Source organism: Dinoponera quadriceps, unplaced genomic scaffold (genome assembly GCF_001313825.1).
Source record: "Dinoponera quadriceps isolate SergipeBrazil2010 unplaced genomic scaffold, ASM131382v1 scaffold113, whole genome shotgun sequence".
Lineage (NCBI taxonomy): Eukaryota > Metazoa > Arthropoda > Insecta > Hymenoptera > Formicidae > Dinoponera > Dinoponera quadriceps.
Genome location: NW_014554899.1, coordinates 269,312 through 288,893, shown reverse-complemented (window position 1 = coordinate 288,893; position 19,582 = coordinate 269,312). Strand labels below are relative to the sequence as shown.

Below are 19,582 nucleotides of genomic sequence, written 5' to 3'. Positions count from 1 at the left end.
TATATATATATATATAAAAGTTTAAAAGCTATATATATATATATATATATATGGCAACAGGTTCAAGATTCAATATATTGATGTCTGTTGCTAATAAAATATAACAACTGTCATATATTTGTAGACTAGGCCACTCTGAACAAAAAATCCTTTATCATTTTGTATATAACACGCAAATTTTTTAATTACTAATTAAAAAAGCCTCTATACATAGTCATTTTCAATAATTAATAACTCGAAATTTTGGACTTTTCTGTATAATTTAATCCTATATTTGGTTCTATCTGCACACGATCGCTCGGTCAAAACTTTCGAGACACCCTGTACACATAACGTTTAATTATATTGCAACGTAAATGATTCAACGTATCTCAACAGCTGTTATAAAAAGAGCAATTATTAATAAGCAAAGTCGCCGAACAAGTTATTTATAAAATGTTAAATAGTATTTAAATATTCTTAAATATATTTTCTCTTTCTTCATATATAATCGTCTTTCAAATTGTTATTCATTAGTGAGAACCTTTTTTTTCATTTATTTTAGTAATTTATTTTGATAAGCATGAAAATTTAAGAATTAATTGTCTCGTTTATATACAAAATATAGGTAAAATTGAACAAACTGTATTTATTTCAAAAATTATATTAATGAGTTAGTTTGAAAAACATTTAGCAGTTTAAAAAGTCTCTAATTTTCGAACATAACTTTAATTATTTCTTGCGATATTACAAATATATAAATCAAAATCCGTCAAATGTCAAAATCGTTTCATCAAGTTTGTCGAGCCACATCGCGTAAATAGAAAATGATTTATTCGAAAACGTGGCGATTCATAGAATAAACTTTGGAATTATACTTTGTAATAACAATTCTCCGAGTATTCCAGACACGTGTCGAATAATAAATTTACAATTTTTAAGCTGAAGCTACATTATACATGAGGTTTATATAAAACGGAACTTATCAAAACGGGCAGGATAATTCAATGCACGTTAAGAATAAAACTCTTTGCATCAGTGACGCTCAACTGAACAGACTACCTGGTGCCATCTAGCGATGTCGTGAGAAATCCGAATGACGTGAGGTATGAGTCTTTGCTAAGTGGTTTGAATCTCGGCTAAATTTAGTTCCGAATTCTTCGCTATACGAGTCTCCACGTTCCTTGAAGAGTTGGAATCGTGATACAACTCATCGATAAATCAGACGTAACTTTTCGAGTAGTATAACTCTATAACAGGCCGGACTCTTTATATTTCATGACAAAGACAAAATTCACGTTCGATTGTAACTTCGCTGAAAATGATGATGCAATGGTACAAAAAGCAATTTGCAGTTTTAAATCTTTAATCTTCAAACACATTGAGTTCATAACATTGCTGTCACTTTTTGTCAAATCAAATCGAGTTAAATGAGAAGTGGCGATTGTATAATCTCTAGTCTTGTCCTTTCAGTTAACTTTTTATATCAAAATTTTAATCGACAATTGAAGTATGATAAGTGTATTTCGGAGAAAGCACTTTCAACTTTCTATGCGTTTATCAAATAAACATGTATGCCGATTCTCTGTGTGCAATTGAAGCTGAAGGATGCTTTTTGTTTGACGTTGAGTTGAAATCGATGAAGAAAACAATCGCACCGTAATCTACAAGTAAACGAATTAAAGAGGAAGGCCTATTTTTTATTTAATAAAATCTCTTCGATATTTGTTAAGAATAAATCTGTAGAAGTTATTCGTGTTGAAACAAAAGGATGTTTCAACTATACGTACACTTGATTCCTCACTCTTTGTCGTTTTCGTGTAAGATGAGTGATCCCCCTTCCTCCATAAACACTATGTTGTATTTCAACAATATATAGATTCAAAAATTTAAAAGTCATTGCCCCCGCGGAGCTCCGCAAGGCGAGAATCCGGATGCGCAACGCTCCCTGCGATAACGTTGATTGGTCAACGGAACACGGTTCAACATGGAGTACGTTGGTACGTGCTAAATCCTGTTTATTTTTCGTGCTTTCTGCAAAAATCCTCGACGTACGAATCAATCCCTCGTTTATCGTTTACCGCGTCTCTCTTCGCGATCGTATTAAAAAAAAGGCAAATTCACGATCTAGATGTACCGCGATGTTCCGCCGGAACACGCTTTTGTATACGGTGTGTGTTGTGTACGCCAGATAGAATTTTACGACTTCGATAAACGTATTTTTCGTTGAAATCTCTAAGGTGTGGATTTTTAGATCGTCTCCGGTACTGATGCAGCAACGTATGTTTGCAACCAATTTAACGTTTAAATGCGTATATTTTCATTTTCACGTAAACGTAGCTGGAGACCTTAACCTTGCGATCTCGCGTGAGAGTCGTTCGCGCTTCTTTGCACGCAGATATTGTTGATCGAAGGGCAATCGTGTTATCTTGATTCTGATTTGCGATTAGTTTGCGGCAATCCTTGTGCTCGACGATGCACAAATTTCCTGCGAAGGGAGCTCTTGTACCTCGCAGATTCCCATTTTCACGCCACTCATTTTTGTTCATTTAGATACAGCTAAGGATGATGACAGTGACAAATGCTGTTGTTCGTCGCCTCGTTCGGAAGTGATATCAACTCCGAAGTCCACTGAAAATCTAGCGGCAGAGGTAAAGGAGAGCACGACGCAACATGAAAACAACATTAATGAATCGCAGGATACTGCTGCAACTACCTCCGAAGAACCACCCATAGAAAATGTAGACTTCAAAGTGATTTACAACAAGCAGAAAATTAGTGTGAATTTTGCTTTAGATGGTACAGTCGCCGACCTAAAGACGCATTTGCAAAAAATTATCTCAGTACCACAGGCGATGCAAAAGGTCATGTTTAAAGGATTAGCCAAAGATGATCAGACTCTTAGGAATTTGGGAGTAACAAAAGGTAAAGAGCTATTATGATCATACAGACTGAAAGCATATTGCTGAAGCTTGAACAGTTGTGTGTGAAATATGATGTACCTTTTGTATTTTGCAAAGTCATCATTGTGATATATTGTATGATGTTGAAGGTGCCAAAGTCATGATAGTTGGGTCAAAGTTAGATGATGTATTGGCTGTGTCAATTCCAACTAAACAAGAGCTCAATGACGAAGCTGTTTCCTCGGCGAGTAAGGAACCTCTTTCGCAACAAAAGATACATAGGAAAGTTTTAGATAAAGGTATCCCAGAAGACGTAATGCCAGGAATATTAGATAGCAAGGTACAACAATTTTATACAATTTGTCAGTTTTATGTTATGTAACAAGGGGGATATCGACCTGTAATCATTATCAATTGACCGTACAGGAACCTTTGCCCGAATTTCCACTAGCTGGAATGTTAAATAAATCCGGGGGAAAAGTGAGGTTAACATTTAAATTGGAGCAAGATCAACTGTGGATCGGCACAAAAGAAAGAACAGACAAAATACCTATGAATTCTATAAAAGGTGTCCACAGCGAGCCGATTCACGATCATCCCGAGTATCATATTATGGTATGTTGCTTATAATCTATTTGTTACATTGCAAATTCCACCATCATAGATTAGTAATAATAAAAATAATCTCGGTTGCGATCTTGGTAACTCGCAGGCAATACAATTAGGCACTACGGAAGCATCGAGGTATTGGATATATTGGGTCCCCGCGCAGTACATATCCGCTATTAAAGACGCTATTCTTGGCAAGTGGTGTTACTTCTGATTGATAGTCGATGGAAATCTCTATTTCTGTAAAAGCAAAGTTTAATCAGACGTAAACATTAACACAAACACGACTGTACTAGTCACAGCATATTTCTAACAGTAAGTAATAACTTATTTTGAGTTGGATTATCATCGAGGAATACCCAATAAACGTAGTCTGTCCCACTGAGAAAATATTTTAGGTGACTAGTCTTGTGATTTATTGGGAAAAAACTGATGTAATTACACTGTACGCTAATGTTTTGCATCTTCATAGTCGAGATTTAATTGTAACTCGGAATTTCTCCTACACAATTGGGTATAAGTTAAGCAGTCCTTTACACGAAAACTGTGATTAGTGGAACTTCCATAATTGACAATGCGTTGTGATATAATATTATATGTTTGCTTACGATTATGTACACTTTCTTTCTTTTTTCTAATTTATCAAAGCACCATATTTGCAAATTTTGTACCGTAGATTTTGCAGAAAAACTTTTACATTCGAGAAATTATAAAAATATTATTGCGATTCGATTTGTTGAGATGTCTGAGCAATAAAGCTATTGACTTTATATGTATGTAGCAGCACAAGGGTTACGGATATTGGAATTAACTCCTTAATTATGCCGATGTCTTTTACTTTCTTGTTAAACAAAAGTGATTGTTCTTTTTTTTTTATAAATCACAGTTATAAATCAATTAAAGTCGTAGCATTGAATTTATAAGCAAACTTTTAAAACGATCGTTATTTCTACAACGCGAATAATTTGTTCAAGTTCTCACGCGACGTGTTCAGTTTGTCGATTGATGCGATCGTATGCATACAAACACATACATATACACACACACGCTATGATTTTAAATCTATTCGAGATCTATCTTTGGTACATGTTAAGCTTTGACAAAGTTTTATATATTTTTATTGTAGTTTCTGCGACAAAAAAAAAGATATATATATTTACACATCTTTTTCACTGTACAGTAAAAGATACATATATATATATATATGTTTCTTTTCGCGTAATATCAGTACTTTGTGTCGCCGTTGAATAGAGATATACGGTCAATACTCTCGGTGAAGAAGACGAAAACAGCCGGAAAAGAAAAGAGAAACATTGACGTGCTTAGGTTTCAGTGTCATTGTGTCGACTCGACGGAGGAGTAACAACGAATATCATGCTAAATAAAATTAGAGAATCGGCAGTTTCACGATTGGCCTATAGTGACAGAGTAAGAACTCTCGTAGGAACAAAGAGGAAAACAGATCGATTTCATCGCTATCTCACGATTTGTAAGAACCTCTATCTGTAAGGAAAAAGACTTGCGTACCGTGCTCTTTAGTACTGTAACTGTAAACTAGGTTTTATACCGTCTAACACAGGAGCCGTCTGACAGCGTGAATAAGATAATATAACGAATCAAAATTTATTATAAAATAGTACTACTTCCCCTCTCACGCAATTAACGCAGTCAACTGTCCGCGCGTGACTCGAAGAAATAAGAAAAAAAAATCTACTTCGGAGGTCGGTTTGAATGGGACTTGTACATTACGTTGTGTGATTTGATAAAATAAATACTTCTGAGACTTTCGCTCTTTTGTTTCGCTTCTCTCTCTCTTCCGTTGAAATCTTCTCGTTCCGACACGAGATTCGTAGAGATGACGAAAGGTGTGACAACTGTGCGCAGTTTCAGCGCGCGCTCTAGTTTTTCCTTTGGTTGGAACGCGACACACGTGTCGGGCACATGGCGCAGGAAACGTCTTGTTAAAGTACTTAACCGCGGAAAGAGTCCATTCGGAAGAGGCAGATGTGAGCGAGCGGTTGGAAGGAGGATCCCCACCAACCACCAGGAGATGAATGTCGTCTCCGCCGTGTATGATCGATAGCCGGCAGCAGTCGCAGCTCGTATGTAGCTCAAGGCCGAGCCAAGTGTCGCGCCTTACCGGAACGCGCGCGCGGAGATCGTGTTTGTCAACTCCGTTCTCGGTGAAGGGGAGGACGCCGTCGGAACGTCGAGCAACTCGGATATCTCTTTCATCCTCCGTCGATGTAAACAATTGGTTTACGTCAAGAAGATACGAGTGATTCATATCTCGTGATACGGATGATTCCGAGTATCATGAGCGTTAACGCGTCGGAGGGCCGGCGGTGATTAACATCGGTGACTCTGCTGTAATCGTCGCGTTACTAAAGTCCGATCGAGATTCTCCGAGTCGAAGCTAAAAAAAGATATTACGCGTTTGTATAATTGTAATTAGTGGAATACATCCGTCCGCTTCGTGTTATTCCGCCGTGAGAGATCCAGTCGCGAGAAGCCGCGGATTTCGGGCGATAAAATGCGAGCGACTCCCGCGTGTTAGGATGGCCGAGGAGGCCGCCGTGCGAGAGGCGTTTCTCCGATTGACCGAGGAGTACATCCGCCGCGGGGCCGCGACGTGCGACGACTTGAAGCGCGCGAATAGTCTCGCGCCGAAGAGCGGAGACCGGAAGCGAGTGCTGGTGGTGCTGCTGCTGGCACCGTTCCTCTACGTGCTGATTCGCCCGGCGAATCCGCTGAGGAGTCTCCAAGAGACCCGATGCCTGCTGCCGAACAATTACCTCGTGTGGGAGTTCACGAGGCCGGTCGCCGACTGCGGCTATTGCCGCGACGTCGACGCGCCGTTGATCCTGCCGGCGAATCTGACCCGGGAGGAGTTTCGCGCCCACTCCTACTCGTCGCGGCCCATGATAGTGAAGAACGCGGCGCACGATTGGCCGGCCCGCGACCGCTTCAGCCTGCAGTACTTCCGGGAGCTGTACGAGCGCACCGACGGCGCCTACGAGTCCGTCGAGGAAGAATGCCAGTTCCTGCACTTCAAGAGCGACTTCACGAACCTGCGCGAGGTGTTCGCGATGAGCGAGCGGCGCGCGTCCCATCGCGACGGCGAGACTGCCTGGTACGTCGGCTGGAAAAACTGCCATCCGCGGGTCTTGGACGCGATGGGCACTCTCTACAGCGCGCCCCGCTTCCTGCCGGAGGACGCGGAGATCCCGTACAGCAATTACGTTTTTCTGGGCTACGAGGAGGGTGCCGTTATGCACGTAAGCGACTTATTCATGCCCACCCTCATCGTTCAAATCCAGTCAACTCAACGGAATTAACCGATCGCATTCAGCGATGCGATTGATTGATTCCGTCGATCGTGGGTATTTGATTTGAACTGATGGCGGTGGAAGCGGATTTCGTGAGAAGATTACTGTCAGGGTGACTTTCGCCAAACTAATCCGTTTAATCGACGATTTAAAATCGCTGCCAATCAAATTGTCACATGCTCGACAAATTGCAGAACTGGAAATTGGTGTTGGCGAGATTCTTATTATTATTATTCATCGATCAGTTTAATTCGGATTTGGTGAAAGTCGCATTCTCTTTCGCTTTTGAAAAATAATCGCTCCCATTCATCGGGTATTTAAAAAGTAACGAGTCGTTACGTTACTATTATAGTTACTAAACACATAAGGGTGATAAAATGAATAAAGTAAGATAGACTCGCGTTACCGAATCGTGCTACTTTCGACTCTGGATAAAAAGGGATACACCAACGGCGGCTTTATGAAGCACTTTCCGGTCTCTCTTGCAGCTGGATTACATCTCGAGGCTCATGTGGCAGGCTCAGGTGATTGGCAGCAAAACGTGGACCGTGGCACCCACGCCGGAATGCGACAGCGAGTGTAAGCCTTTCGAGTTCTTCGTCGACACATCGGACATCGTGCTGTTGGACACGCGGATCTGGTACCACGGCACTCATGTTGAAAACGGCGAATTCAGTCTGACAGTCACCTCCGAGTACGGGTAGACTTTTCATGATGAAAGTGCCTCTTTAAGCTCGAATTCCAGGATTGTGAACATTCAAATCTGACCGATCGAAACGAAGCGAGATCGAGCTCGAGATTAATTGATTCGGCGAATTCTAATCCTTAAATCAAGACGAAAGAATAAATCAAACGCCGTGTATACCGTTGCAAAAATGAGCAGCTATGGGCGAGAGAAATGTCCAAGAGGCGCACTGTCAACGTGAGCTATTTCCCGTTGAATTGTACATAGATCGTCTGGAGGAGGGTCCATATTGACCTTCGCTTTTTATACTCTACTACATCGTTGCGCAACGATGTATCGTATATCTAATTTTTTTGTAATTTTTAATAAAGCATTCAGAAGGATATGTACGTTTTTCGGCGGATATATATACGTACGTTTTTCGGCAGATATATATATATATATATTCTGCGTACGGGATCGCACGGATCCGAACGTCCTTACGCGTGTATTCACATGTGTAAACTTTTATTGTGTAGTAACATAGACTCGCGTGAAACACAACAATATAATCGGCTCTAAGAAAGAATGTATACGTTAGAAAGAATTATAGCATTGTAAATACTGATGTTAACACATAGCGATGTCGTCGTCGCGAGTATTCGCGATCGCACTCGTGCTCTAATCATCGCGTGACGTTACGTCGAGAAAGAGAGAGAGAGAGAGAGAAACGGTGATGCGGCGTGCTACGTCTTCAAGACTACCTCGTTCGCTGCGTAACAAACATGGAGACATCTTTGTTACGTTAAATGCGCGACGGGACAGAATTTTGCGGTGTTCGTCCAAGGTGGAATGCGTATCGATTGCGTTATGTAATTCACTGACGTGCACATTCTCACTGGTACTTCTTCGTGTAAGCCGGTGGACTTTCCTGAAAATCACCGAGACAACATTTATCTCACGTGTGCTGAACACGAAGATTCTCCGAGCTCGCACAGCACGACACGTCTAAACACTGGCCATTTCCGCGTTTACGCACGATTATCATTGCTATCGATATCGAGATAAGATAAATACGACTCGTTATTCGCGAGTTAAAACCGCGAGGTGGTTTTTATGTACCAGAGAACAATAAAACAAAGACAATTTATATTATAGGAATTTCTTTGGAAAGAGAAGTGTGAAACATCCGCTTCGCGTTTCTCGAAAAGATTTTTTAAATTCTTGGTCACCGGTATCTAAAGAGAGTTTGTTTCTATATACAACTGAATACATATATATAAATTATACTTACATAATATTCCGGTGGTGGAACGTAAGCACACTGAGGCCTGCTGGGATCGTAATATGCATTCTGCGCATCTGCAGTAGCCTTTGCATCTAACGAATAAAAAAGGACGATGTGGAATGTATATACATATGTATAAAGAATGCACTCGGACGTTAACAATATATAACGAGCGAGATAATCACATCGCGCTACGACGAGCCATAAACTTTAATGAGTTTTCGTTCGGCCGAAAATCGTACGTTTTTCTCTTTGTTAAAGATCAAATTCCATCAACGAGCGTCTCATTAAAATTTAAATGCGACGGCGATGAGTCATCGTGCATATATCAGTGTTACTATTAATGGCAATATTAAGAAAATACATACAAACGTTATTTCTACTCGAGGCATTCAAGTTCTTTTGATTCGGCATGATTTCGAAATGTAATTCTTATTATCGTCGGATATTAAGATTTCTCAACCGTTACTTTTTATAGTTGTTCGTCGAACACTCGCATAGCCGACTTATGGAAACGTTCCGTTGAACTGTGCGAAAATGCAGTGACGCGTTAGGTTACGCTCTAACATAACTCTTGCGACACTGACTTCTGCGGTGAAAGATTTGCGCGAATTCGTCGTATTGCCTCGACACGGTGAACTTTAATTAGCCGCTGTTCGTTGTTACACTCGCCGTCAAGCGCCTGAATACGAATCGTTTAGCAGATCGAGCGACGAGCACAGACGTTTGTTGTTCGCGCCACTCGTTTACACGTATGAAGGAGTGATACGTAAAGTACACGTTTTTTTCTAGTTCACTACGTGATAACACAGATCACACTGATGTGATGGAGCACAAAAATTCCGTTAAATCTGTCTGCCCAAGCCGTGTCTCCGTGCGAACTATGACAACTATGAGATAATAACTGAGTGAAGTGAAAGTCAATCTTGTTTCAGATCGTGTAAGGACGTGCGTTACGTAATCCCCATTGCTTAATACACTAAAAACTTTCAAGTTTAGCACGCGAACCGTGTTCGGCCGTCCGTTCGGCTTTTCTTTTTTGCATTCCTCACGATTTTCCGAACATAAAATAGTAGCCTTCAGTTTGACAGGTTTAAATAAAAAACAGCAAATTGTCCTTCAATTAACATTTAATATCGTAATATTGTTTGTTGCTGATAATCTAATATAACGTGTCTTATAATTTGGTGGAATTAACGGAAGAATAATAATCCGGCAATACGTGCATTCAGCGTAATTGCGGACAAATACATTGTGCGAGCTGTCGGCATTTAGAAAAATACGTATGCTCGTCTTAGCGTGTACAAGCTGCACATTTCTTTACTATTCACTGTCAGTGTGACTGGCGGCGTCGCTCCATCTTTGTTGTACCACAGAATGTTGAACAAAGAAAGGAACGACTCCGTCGATACCGGCGATGAATAAAAAAAAAAGAAGAGGCAGCGATGCGCTGTCCCCCAAAAAGCAAGCTAATGCAAAGTCGCTCGTTTTCCTTCCTCAATTGAGAACGTTCTTTTGTAAACTCTCCTCTAAGCGGGAGGTACTTTGAAAATATCTGCATATTGCTCACACATAATTCGACATGGCATCTTCAGAGAAGCGTTATATTTTCTTTTCTTTTTCTTCGCCACATATTGTTGGTTCATAGCTTATTATTATTATTGAACGAACAGGCACACAATTTACACGTATATTACGCATTCATTACAATTCATTAGTAGTGAGGTGGGTACGGAGTGTATCCTGGTTGCTGATAAGATCCACCCTGTGCATTGACTTGCGGATACGGTGAGTACGGTGGTGGGTTTAACGGATAACCGCTGTGAGGCGGTTGCCCGTAACCGCCGGGATACGCACCTTGAGACATCGGCTGGCCGTTGTAACTCGGATTGGCCCATCCGGGTGCACCTGGCTGTCCCATTGCGCCGCCGGGACCTTGTTGCGGCGGTCCGCACGCATATGGATGTATGCCTGGATACGGTGGCGGACTGTCCGTCACGAAGACGGTATTTCCTAAGGACCAAAAGGAACGCGATTAGCCAGTTACCAAGCGCAAGTATCCTATATATCACTTGTACAGGATAGACATGATGACATCAAATTATGTATATATATATATATATATATATATAAAATGTCAAGACTTGATACAAAATCGTAATTCAAAAGTAAAAGATTAATTGGAGTTATAACATGAATACAAGTTTGCAAAGATCAACGACCAGTGTTAACTATTGTCGATTAAACACCGAATCATTCGTCTTCTTAGGATGTTCATTGCCAATTAATATTAGATAGTAAAAGAGGCCAATGTTATACCTGGCGGAACATCTGGAAACACATTAGTCGGAGGCATCCATCCATAATATCCAGTAGGTGGTGGTTGATAAGCCGAAGGTTGTGCCGGATACCATTCTGATGTCGGAGGTGTGTATGGTGGTGGCGCGTCATTGGGTGGGCCATTGCGTTGAGCTGAAAATCAAAAGAATAATCGAATGATTATTAGATACTCATTATATGAAAACCTGACTCGGACAGATTCTTATCATCAGTATGTACTTGCGACGATACTATCGATTTTATGTTATCTGACATATGTATAATATACATGACGCAACATTATAGCTCAGTTTGTCACCCCTGTCTAATTGCAGAAGATGCATGTTACATCGGCGGTTTCAATTACTCACCCATCAACGCAGCTCTTTGCAGAGCCGTTGCAAATTCTATCGCGCCGCCGCTCTTGAACTTCAATTTGAATTTGCACTCGCCGATCCAGTTACCATTGGGCTGTGCACGGCACTTGCCCCCGAGGAAATTAGCGCCAAAAATCGGCTGCTCCACACCGACCTCGCTCAATGTGACAAACGGAAAGCTGAACGACTGCATCCTCTCCTTCTGATCTTTCGCGTTGAAGATCATCCTGTGCGTCGTCAGGTATAATCTGCCTTGCTTCTTGCCGATAAACTCCGCCTGCTCCTGTCCGTGAAATTCCATGCTGACATTGTCGCAGAAGAGTATGATGCTGTCGGGGGAAAATCATTTGTACACGATCAGCGTTTTGGCCCACGCGAATTGCACGATGACGATCCGTCGACTCGCCAAGTACGAGCCGGTAGAGCTCTGCCGAGCGTAATTCCGCTCGTACGAGTAATTCATCTAAACAATCTGAGTTAATGTTGTGGCATAATTACACGACTAATTTCGACCGAAGCGAAATGGACATCGAGATAACGAGATAATCATCGCTGAGTCATGGCGATATTGCGCTGCGAAACTGTCACGGCCGAAATTATCCGAAATAGGATGGCGTTCCGGGAGACGGTGTTTAACACTACCGCGTCATTCTACCTATATTACTCTTTACATGCACAACAAGGATAGACGCGATAGAGCTAAATAGTGTCTCGCCGAATGCACCCATAGTCGGATTTGCGAGGAAAATCTGGCGATACGCCGCTCACCATTCGCCAGAATGGAGAAGAACTCCCCCATTGGTGTGCGCCGTGTTCAATGACATATTGGCCTACGTCTGCCGCGGGTACACGACGGAAACGTCAAAACTCGCGACGTTCCTTCGTGGACGTCGCTCCTCGAGAACTTCCAAGACAGCCGAGAACAATAAGAGTGATAAGACTGACGTCACCTCCATCTTACATCGCAAGCGCCCCCACGGGAAAGAGGGTCCGTCGCGTCGGTGTTGGCGACTAGATCGACGCGCGCATCCAGAGTAAACCCCCGCGGCCGATAATGTCGAGTTCGGCTGATATGATGCCTGTCGCCGGTAAGGCAGAACCCTGTACGCGCACAACGGCGCGAAGTCACGCAGGCGAAAACTCAAGTATTCGGAGACAAATAGAGCGAATAATTCCCAACAATCGTGCGCGCATGTCCTATCGAAACTCGCATTCCACGCTTTCCAATATCCAGCTGGACGTTCTGCTGTTAATTATGCGACATCGTACACGAAAAGCGAGCGTTCCTCCCTCGATCTGTGCGAGGTCGGCTTTTTCGAAAATTGCAAAAATCACGAAAATTCCGCCCGTCCTCCCGGAGAGTTCTCGATCGATTTCAATTCCGACGCGTTCGAAACCTCCTCGGCGGCGCGGAGGAGAGCCCGCGCAGGAATCAATATCGCGACTGTTCGCAAGCATGCGCCCGGACGCGACGAGGGAAGACACACACACACACACTCGACGTACTTCGGCGCGAGGAAGTGTAAATAACGTAGTGCACGACTACCCGAAGGACTACCCGGCGCCTACCCCGCGAGAAGCGCCCGCGGTGCCTGCTGACGACGCGCGTACCATGGACTCGTAGGGGGACCCGTCCAATCCCACCGACGAACATCCCGCTCTCGTCGCCGATTCCACTCTCTTCCGACAATATGGACGAGAACCTGAGCCGGGGATACGTCCAGCTGGGCAAGGCCAGAGGCGTCAACGACTTCAACTTCTCTAAGGGGCTCAAGCACCTCTCGCCGCCCATCGACAACTACAACTTCATCTATGTGGCCCTGACAGTCGGCGGCGTAGGATTCCTCTTGCCCTATAACAGGTCATGCGACGAAAATCGTAGATGTCTAGATTCGGCGCGAGCCGAGTCATAGACCCGCACTCTTCGACGTTAATGCAGCTCTCCTCGTCGCAAATCTTTAGTGACCCGCTGCGATCGTCTCGCTTTTCCCGCTGTACCGCTCGGTCCGCGATCGATTCGCGAAAATGTCGAGGCTGCGCTTGGTCATTTTCGGCCAATTAACGTTTCGAGCACGAGACTTCCGAGCTTCCCAGCGGGGAATACGGACGGCAGAGGAGTGCTTCGACGGAAGCTCGCGAGATACATCGGGGCAATCGTCAGATTAATGTCATCGCATTACACACGCTGGATGTCAAGATACGTCGCGTGGAAACTTCGCGCGATTCGCTCGCTATTTGAAATGTAGCTTCGACGTTCTCGTACGAGAAATTTTAGCAAAATTTTTGCCACCGTGAACTTCGATCACTCACCATCTCGTGTATTTGTGGACCTCAGTAAAATGACTGAGTAATCGGTTCAAAACAACGTTTCATGTCTTAAATAACGCGCAATGAATTGTGACTGATGACAAACTAATGTACAATAAAAAAAATAAGAAAAGATGATCATTTAGACAAAGATTTGAGGCATGAAACATTGTCCCAAAATTACAACTAAGATCAAATACGCGTCGAATTCGAAGAACTTTTTTGCAATTTATGCCGCAATAGCAATGTTATCGCCTGTTACAGCTTCATCATAGCGGTGGATTATTTTCAAGAGAGATATCCGGGAACTACCGTGATATTCGATATGTCTGTCGTTTACATTAGCGTAGCTTTCATGGCGGTCTTTGCGAACAACATCCTGGTGGAGACCTTCTCGCTGAATACGCGGATCACATTTGGTAAGACGCACGAAGAGACGAAATTAAAGATAAAAATACGCCTTGTATGGAAGGAAGAAGAGAAAGGCACGGAATAATTTGGCCTTGAATTTCTAGGATATTTCGTATCCTTCATCACTCTGAATATTGTGCTGATCTTCGAGGTATGGTGGGAGCTCTTCGGCAATGCGATTTCTTATAAGATGAATCTAGTCGCCGTTGCAATAGTGTCGCTCGGTTGCACAGGTAGGGTCGACAACAAATTCCCGATGATCCGAACCGCCGATCAACGTTCACGTATAATTTCTCTTCTATTGCATTACAGTTCAGCAATCAAGCTTTTATGGGTACACGTCCATGCTTCCTAGTCGATATACCCAAGCTGTAATGACCGGAGAAAGTGAGTACCATCCCATGAATGATAAAAGAAATATCATATATGACTTGCAATTGGCAGGAGAAAGAAAAACATTTGGATTGAAAATCCTTAAAAATGAGTAATAAAGCAACATTATTCCGTCATTCAATATTCAAGTGGATCTAAATGAAATTGCAATTTTACAGGCTTATTTTTTTAAACGCTAAAAATGTTGAGAATTAAAAAAAATTGCAAGAGATGGTTCCCCCCCACAATTTGACTTGAAAGAAAAAATTAACTCTGTATATTATGAATATTTCGGTACCAATATACAATTTCGCAGGTTGCAACATTGCGTGTCTTTTTGCTCTCTCAATTTCACGGATACTCGATGTATTCCATTCAATGGAAATATAACATTAGTCGCGTGTTTCCGCAGGTATCGCCGGCTTCTGGGTATCGATTACTCGGGTGATAACGAAATCGTCGTTCAACAATGAACGTTACAATACGTCCATATTCTTCATGTTGTCCATCTTTACGATCCTGATGTGCTTCGTGCTGCATCAAGCAGTGCGAAAGAGCGACTTTGTGCAATTCTACATAACGCTGTGTCAGGAGAAAAATCGGATCACATTGGAACCGACAGAGGATGTTGGCCTGGTACGAAGCTACGTTGTATGCCCATCGCTGATGCATCGTGTATTTGATTTCTCTCGAATTTATCCAATGACTGTTGACGTAAGCCAAATTTCATAATCATCCGTACGATCTTTCTTTATTAAACAGATGGATCCGTTAGACCAAATCGGTGATCCCTCGAAGGGTCAATACGGAGTGCTAAAGATTCAGACGAGTCCATTGGGACCAGAATCCGCGAATGGAAGCGCTGACTTGAATGGTAAGTGAGAAATTATAGTGTGCAAATGAATTCGTATCCCAATAGGAAAAACATTTATGAAATTATATGATAAAATCTTGCATATCATTTTCTAATGCTGCAATAACGTGAGTGTATTTAAGAAAATATGCATGAAAATACTGATTTTTCATAAAATATTAATGACTATTTTCGCAATTAATTGTTAATTAATATTTTGGCAAAACTATAACCGATTTTTTTAGCGTCCGGACAGTATTCTGCGTTCTCGTTCAGCAATCCAGTGTACGAACCTAGTGCCCCGTCGGGCAATCCTCCTGGTAGCGCCGGGCCGACTTACAAAGTCGAAGATGTTGTAGTCATGCGAGGAGCCTGCGGAACGCAGAGCACAGGCAAACGGTGGTCTGGTATCAAAAGTAAGAACATAAGACCTCTCTCTCTTTCCCCTTTTCTTGAACGTTGATCTTCGCGCGTTTGTTTTCGTAGAATAAAATTGTGCTTCTATCTATGCGATGATACCGTTCTCGTTAAATTAACGATTACGCTTTTCCACGCACATTGTATTAACGATATGTCTTTTCAGGAGGCCTGCTCGCGAGGCTCGAAGTCATCAAGCTGATCTTTCCGTACATGATCAGTATCGCGCTTGCCTATTCCGTGACGCTCTCTCTCTACCCAGGAATCGTGTCGGAAATAATATCTTGCAAACTCGAATCGTGGATGCCGATTGTTCTGATGACCACTTTCAACGCCTCCGATTTACTCGGCAAGGTATTGATCGAATCGCCTGTATGTTACGTGCACAAACAAGAAGAAAGGAAGCATTTGACCTACGTAAAATCGTATAACATACAGATTATTCCGCAGATGTTCACTCTGATGCATTACACGTGGAAACACACGCATGTGCTGTGGATCTCCGCCACGCGTGCCCTGCTTATTCCTCTGTTTCTGTCCTGCGCGATTCCACGCGACGGTCCAATCCTCTCCGGAGAGATACATTCGATTTTACTGTCCTGGGCGCTCGGCCTCACCAACGGTTTAGTCGGTTCCATACCCATGATTCAAGCACCCAGCAAGGTACCGGAGGAACATCGGGAACTCGCAGGTGAGTCGGACTCTTTTTTTTCTTTTCGTGTGTACCATATCGTGCCGTATTTTCTGTTAGGTAACATCATGACCCTGTCGTACACCGGCGGATTGACCATCGGATCTATATTCGCTTATCTGGTGGACGCCCTCCTCGGACCACCGTTGCAAGCCAAGGATGTGTGCTCGAAATTGGTGAATACTCCGACGACGGTGAGCGCGATTGGCAATGCGACCGTGAGTGTCCTGACTACCGCAATATCCTCTACCCTCCCCGCCATCGAGAGGACCACGATGATGACCACGAAGCTGAGGACCGCTGGCATATTGACCACGGTTCTGACGTCAACGTTATTGTCGAACAGCACCATGAGCCTGTTGACCGCGACCGGATCATTGGACGCGTCGACGACGGCCTTGCCCAAGATCCTGGCTAATGCTACTGTCTCGGCGAGTAATGCGATCCTGCAACAGTAAAATGCACATGTTGTGCACTATGTTGAATCTGGTATTGACATATGAATGAAAGAAAAAGAGAGTGTGTGTGTGCGTGTGTGTATGTGTGTAAAAGAAGGTGAGCTTAAAGTTGAAAAGGGCAAGGTGAGACATTTTAAATTGGTTGATCTTTTATTGTAGAACGATGCAAAAGGAACGGCCGATTTCTCGTTTCAAAACTTACCGTCGTCGATGCGTGCTGCGTTATGTCACTTCGCAACTTGTATTCTTTGCGCGACTGTGCATCGTCAGGAACGATAAGCATTGCGAAAAGAGCACCGAGTAAAAAGTAAGCTTCGTGAGAGCATCGTTGCACAATGCGAGTACTTAATTTCACATTTAACAATGAGGGGGAACAAAAGGCGAAATCGTCCGTTATTTTTGCACCAAGTCACCATGATAAAAGTAATTGTAATTCTTGTTAGATATTCGGCGTGCAATTTCGGTGAGAGTGCTTCCGCATTGCTCTCTCCGTTTCGAAACACGGTAGGAGGAACGTCGGTTCGAATGAAGGTCGGATTTTATATTTTGCTTTGGCGCAGAAATCCCCGTTGCAATTGCTCGATATCGCATTCGTCGGTATTATCCGTTTACGCGTGATTACTGCACGACGCACCTTTCTCGGTTTTTGCACCAATATCGCCAAAATTCAACACGACGACGCACAAAGGGGTTGCGGCTGATCGAAGTATCGCTCTTACCGGGACGAGGTCGAGGGCCGATCTGCGAGAGATACGCGAGATTACGCGCGTATTCCTTTTCCATTAGGATTGTTGCGTGCCTTTCGCGCTGGTTTTGCCAATCAGCGAACCGCTTTTCCGTATGCACTTGAGGGTGATAAGAGGATGGAGTCGTTGGTGATATTCTTTCCACTTATTCCGGTACGTTGACTCGCGCCTTCGTTGTTGTCTCATGTTTTTCGGCGTGATTACCGGGTAAGAGAAGCGTTATCGAGTGATACATTAGTTAGTAGGGACAGTGCGAGTCGGCCGAGAACGCGAAATCTGTCAATGATCCTCAATGACAGTCTTCCCCGACGCGCGACAGACTGCGTTAGGTCGCTATAGATTGATTGACGATCGGGAAATTTTGATCGATAACAAGTTACCGCGCTGTGCTTATATTCTGCACCGTCGAGTATGCAGTCCGTCTTAGTCCCGTGTATCGGTAGTCATTACTTAAACTGATCTCAAGTGAGATTCCATTTGGAATGAGATACGAGATTTTCAGTCGAATCACGATTACAAATGTAACGTCACATTCGTATCGTATAATTCAACTGTAAAACTCGGAACTAATTTTGTACTCGGATCTGAGTATCTCATATGAGATAAATTTCAAGTAACAACTATTAATCCTTCGTTTGCGTATTCGATCTTTGAGACCTAGTAACTTTTCTGGTACGCTCTTATTTAAATATCTATAAATTCTTTTACCTAATATACACAAATATCATAGTTTTGAATGTGCGAAAAGTAGATTGGGAGAATTTGTCGTTATCATCGTTTTCAAAATACATAATTTAAGATATGAGAGAAGATGGTATGTTGATTCCACATAGAAAAAAAAAGAAATTTTGGATGATTTAAGAAAAAAGTGTCCTGTGTTTATACATATACAATAATTCGAGATTTAACTGTAGGTCCTTAATTTTTCTCTCGAGTCCATTTGATCCACAATCCAGCAAGAAATAAACCATCGAATCGACATCAAATCGAGACAATCAAATACTATCAAATTAACGACGAATGTACGTCGATTTGATATCTATTCGATGTTCATTTCTTGCTGGAAAGTGCCAAACTAGGATCGATACGGGTTTAATATACGTCTCGGTACACGGTGTGCGAATATAGCCGATATGCGTTATTTACTGTAAAAATACGTATATTTATACGATACGTGTATACTTTTCAAATGAGAAAGATCGACTCTCTCTCTCTCTCTCTCTCTCTCTCTCTCTCTCTCACCCAAATATCTTTTCCTTCCCCTCCAGCTTTGTTCGCATTACCTGCTCAAGACATATCTCCGGTGTTATGTAGGAAATTATAATCAAAGTCTGTAATATTAAGATGTAATAAACCCAAAAAAAAAGAATAAGAAAAAGCGCAACGTTACGAGGAAACATAATAAACTCGATCGATGCGGCAGTGAGCCGCGCGCGACGCATAACGTGGACTAGCGCATAGGAAATGTGCATTGTTCGTTATATGTTATATTTTTCATTCTAATGTCCTAATTCGCGTACAATGTATCAGACGCGATACGGCGTGGCCGGCTCTGCCGTTGACTCGATGCTGAGAAATCGAAGGATAACGCAGCCGACCGTTCGCGGCGCTCCCATGATCGATCGATCTCTCGCGCGCTCGCTTCGACGAGCATGGTCCGACATTCGAACCCCTCCGAAATTTTCGGGAGATGTGCGATCTTACTGTGATCAATCACGGCAGAGAAATCACGCCGTATCGAAATTAGTTAATATATACAAACAATAAATATATATGTATATAATATATAACGTATCTTATATAATTGCGTATCATATCGCGTCCCAAGCCACTCGTTCTTCGTATAATTACATTTCTCT

The 19,582-nt window shown here is 42.7% G+C and overlaps 4 protein-coding genes across 8 annotated transcripts; 3 read left to right on the top strand and 1 right to left on the bottom strand.

Moving 5' to 3' along the window:
- The first annotated feature begins 1,891 nt into the window (after window positions 1-1,891).
- LOC106742580 (ubiquitin domain-containing protein UBFD1-like) lies at window positions 1,892-5,279 on the top strand. 3 transcript variants are annotated; one of them, XM_014615683.1, is made up of 5 exons: window positions 1,892-1,979; window positions 2,533-2,904; window positions 3,032-3,222; window positions 3,309-3,497; window positions 3,595-5,279. In XM_014615683.1, exons 1-5 carry the CDS (start codon window positions 1,967-1,969, stop codon window positions 3,703-3,705), a joined length of 876 nt encoding a protein of 291 aa, XP_014471169.1. In that variant the 5' UTR covers window positions 1,892-1,966; the 3' UTR covers window positions 3,706-5,279. The 3 variants fall into 3 exon arrangements, with proteins under 3 accessions (XP_014471169.1, XP_014471168.1, XP_014471170.1); XM_014615682.1 differs by lacking the exon at window positions 1,892-1,979 and adding an exon at window positions 2,051-2,150; XM_014615684.1 differs by lacking the exon at window positions 1,892-1,979 and adding an exon at window positions 2,163-2,259.
- An 88-nt stretch (window positions 5,280-5,367) lies between these two features.
- Window positions 5,368-7,897, top strand: LOC106742579. The gene is made up of 2 exons (XM_014615681.1): window positions 5,368-6,769; window positions 7,309-7,897. The coding sequence occupies exons 1-2, from the start codon at window positions 6,050-6,052 to the stop codon at window positions 7,522-7,524; spliced, it is 936 nt and encodes a 311-aa protein (XP_014471167.1). The 5' UTR covers window positions 5,368-6,049; the 3' UTR covers window positions 7,525-7,897.
- A 98-nt stretch (window positions 7,898-7,995) lies between these two features.
- LOC106742582 (WW domain-binding protein 2) lies at window positions 7,996-12,450 on the bottom strand. Of its 2 annotated transcripts, XM_014615686.1 has the most exons (6): window positions 12,237-12,450; window positions 11,463-11,797; window positions 11,092-11,244; window positions 10,630-10,785; window positions 8,779-8,864; window positions 7,996-8,415 (listed from the first exon to the last, which is right to left on the bottom strand). In XM_014615686.1, the coding sequence occupies exons 1-6, from the start codon at window positions 12,290-12,292 to the stop codon at window positions 8,380-8,382; spliced, it is 822 nt and encodes a 273-aa protein (XP_014471172.1). In that variant the 5' UTR covers window positions 12,293-12,450; the 3' UTR covers window positions 7,996-8,379. The 2 variants fall into 2 exon arrangements, with proteins under 2 accessions (XP_014471172.1, XP_014471171.1); XM_014615685.1 differs by lacking the exons at window positions 7,996-8,415; window positions 8,779-8,864 and having other exon boundaries at window positions 9,885-10,785.
- A 504-nt stretch (window positions 12,451-12,954) lies between these two features.
- On the top strand, window positions 12,955-19,508 carry LOC106742520 (equilibrative nucleoside transporter 4). 2 transcript variants are annotated; one of them, XM_014615529.1, is made up of 10 exons: window positions 12,955-13,329; window positions 14,040-14,194; window positions 14,291-14,419; window positions 14,499-14,573; window positions 14,971-15,194; window positions 15,321-15,432; window positions 15,657-15,827; window positions 15,995-16,182; window positions 16,279-16,519; window positions 16,580-19,508. In XM_014615529.1, the coding sequence occupies exons 1-10, from the start codon at window positions 13,160-13,162 to the stop codon at window positions 16,975-16,977; spliced, it is 1,863 nt and encodes a 620-aa protein (XP_014471015.1). In that variant the 5' UTR covers window positions 12,955-13,159; the 3' UTR covers window positions 16,978-19,508. The 2 variants fall into 2 exon arrangements, with proteins under 2 accessions (XP_014471015.1, XP_014471013.1); XM_014615527.1 differs by having other exon boundaries at window positions 16,267-16,519.
- The last annotated feature ends 74 nt before the right edge of the window (window positions 19,509-19,582 follow it).